Raw genomic sequence first — 2,500 nt, 5'->3', positions numbered from 1 at the left:
TCTGGGCGTCTGAGATGGCAGCCAAAGTGTACCTGACAGAAAAAGTACTAAAGTCAGACATATAAGTACCCATACAAACAGGTGCATACATGGAAGTTTCTGTAACATCCATATAATATGCAGTACTGAAATGAGCCAAGGGATAAACATCGACAAATAATTACATAGAAGTTTCTGTAACATTCATATAATATGCAGTACTGAAATGAGCCAAGGGATAAACATCGACAAATAATTTCCCACTGGTCTTAATCGCCTCGACAAACATCTTTCCTTACTCTTCCAGCTCGCTATGGGCGCTCTTGAACCTCCTGTAGGCAGGCGTTGGGATCCACCTCCACAAGGCCCCGGGTTCGACCTGGCAAGCCTGCATGCCCTTCATCAGTGAGTGGATGATCCGTATGACCTCCAATCCTTCAGGACTGTTACTGAGGCAACCGATGCGCCTGCTGAATGCGGTCAAACCTAAAGCTAGGAGGAAGTAGCTATATAGTTATCATTATTTTGATTTATCTATTTATTCTTTACAAATCTATTCATCCCAAAGGGTGATCGTCTCATTAACATGCTGGTCTTTTGTAAATTTGAGGAAGCGCATGAAAGCAAAAAGTGCATGACTTAATAAAAATAGGCATTTACCATTTTGTTGAATGTATATTTTCTCTTAGCATTTAGACATTTCCATTTTCTGACATATTTTATCGTTAACCTGAACGTAGATTTTTCATGAGCTGCTCCCTGATGTATTCCAAAATAAATTCATAACATAAAGAAAATAGAACCCTGATTTTTCATGAATTAATGTTCACTTACTTTCAAGGGCCCACTTGAAGAGTTCTTGCAAGAAGTCGTGTGGCATCTCGTTGTTCTCGTCTAGAACCTCGGGCAGTCTGAGGGGAAGTGTAAGAACGAGCAATAACAATGATTTTTATTATCACTGTTGTTCTTTCACTACTATTACAATTCCTGATATCATTATCGTTTTTATCAGTATTATAAATCTTATCATCACCATTATCATTAATTTCTCATTAATTTTCATATCATTATCCTTAACAACAAAAGAATAACATAATACAACTACTTTCGGGTATTTACATGACCATTGTCCTTTTATTAGTACTGATGACCTGTTTACTTGTTTATTACTCATCTGCCTTCCTGTTTTTTTATGTTTTTTTTTGTTTGTTTGTTTTTGCTCACCTGTCGAGGAACTCTTGGGCCACGAGGTCGATGTCCGGCAGGTAATGCGCCACGGTCTTCACCTTCATGGCCGGCGGCTGCGTGAGTCGCCGCAGACGCCACCATTCGTCCCCCTGCCTGTGAATACGCCGTCGTTAGTTCTTGTTGAGCAACATTTTTGGCCTTTGTGATCACGACTTGGCTCCGTCGTTTTGTTGTTTGTTATTCGCTTAAGCAGAGGGAAGTCAAATCTTGAGATGTGTGTGTTTTAGATCAGGTTGCAAGGCTATTGCAAGGCATTGGAGAGATAGATGGACGATATTTCATATCTAAACGCTGCATTTACATACATACCTACACACCCATACACGCAATCTCTCTCTATCTCTCCATTAATGTCTGTCCATCTGTTTCTCTCACGCATTTTCTCTCTTTCTCTGTCTATCTATCCATCTCTCCCTTTCACTCGCTCTCTCTCACACACACACGCCCGCGCGTCTTCTCTTTCTCTTCTCTCTTTCTTTCTATCCATCTGTCATTCAACCTATATCTGCCTTTCACTCACTCACTCATTCTCTCTCTCTCTCTCTCATTCTCTCCCTCTCCCTCTCCCTCGCTCGGCCTCTCGCGTTCCCCATTTCCTACTCACTCGGACAGGAGGCCGGTCTTCCCCCTCTCAATATTCCTGCTGTGGTTCCTGACGGTGGCGATGGAATCAAACATGGGTTTGGTGGGCATGTAGGCCGTCTCCCTCATCAGGTGCTCGATGTCCCTCGAGTCCGAGATGAAGACGCGGCTCTCCTGGCCAGGGGCGTCCAGGCGGAATATGGGCCCGTACTCCTTGGCCAGCTGCTCCCACACCAGGTGGATTCGCGCGGGATCCCAGTCTGCGGGAGGCTGCGAGCGTGAGACGTCCTGCGGTCTTGAGTTAGGATATTTTTTGGTTCTTAAAGTGTTTTTGCAAGCATAGGATACGGTCCTACTGGCGAGCAAATGTTTCCAGAATCATTCCGGACGTGAATTGGAATACCTCATTGACCGTAAATCGATAAAAAGCGGTAATAGAACAAATCAAAAATCAAATAACTGACCTTTGCGAGCCGTGAGCGCCGGGAGGGAGCCGAGCAAGGGCCAGCGTCTCGGGCCAGGGATCTCCTCCGGAGGGCGCGGGAGGCCAGGGGGAACAGCAGCGTCCTGCGCCGAGGACACCGCAGAGACGCCTCGGCAGGTGACCGCCCTTAGCACAGCTCCCTGACGCCCCTGGCACAAGCCGCTGCGCCGGAGGGAGAGCGGTCGCAGTGCCCCGCGCGCCAGCATC

General features: G+C 46.2%; 1 protein-coding gene across 4 annotated transcripts in view; it reads right to left on the bottom strand.

Annotated features, from left to right (window-relative positions):
- Positions 1–2,500, bottom strand: part of LOC113825455 (probable cytochrome P450 49a1) — an 8,928-nt gene that overhangs the window by 2,892 nt on the left and 3,536 nt on the right. For all 4 annotated transcript variants that reach the window (XM_027378289.2, XM_070115736.1, XM_070115735.1 and 1 more), the window contains exons 2-7: positions 2,274–2,500; positions 1,832–2,069; positions 1,204–1,320; positions 814–890; positions 279–471; positions 1–32 (exon numbers count right to left, since the gene is read on the bottom strand). The exon at positions 1–32 is cut by the window's left edge and continues 125 nt beyond it; the exon at positions 2,274–2,500 is cut by the window's right edge and continues 2 nt beyond it. In XM_027378289.2, coding sequence (XP_027234090.2) covers positions 1–32; positions 279–471; positions 814–890; positions 1,204–1,320; positions 1,832–2,069; positions 2,274–2,499 — 883 coding nt within the window. In that variant the 5' untranslated portion in view covers position 2,500. The remainder of the gene's footprint in view (positions 33–278; positions 472–813; positions 891–1,203; positions 1,321–1,831; positions 2,070–2,273) is intronic.

The sequence above is a fragment of the Penaeus vannamei genome, chromosome 38, assembly GCF_042767895.1.
Source record: "Penaeus vannamei isolate JL-2024 chromosome 38, ASM4276789v1, whole genome shotgun sequence".
Classification (NCBI taxonomy): domain Eukaryota; kingdom Metazoa; phylum Arthropoda; class Malacostraca; order Decapoda; family Penaeidae; genus Penaeus; species Penaeus vannamei.
Note: the sequence above shows the minus strand (reverse complement) of the source record. Positions and strands in the feature narration are given on the sequence as shown.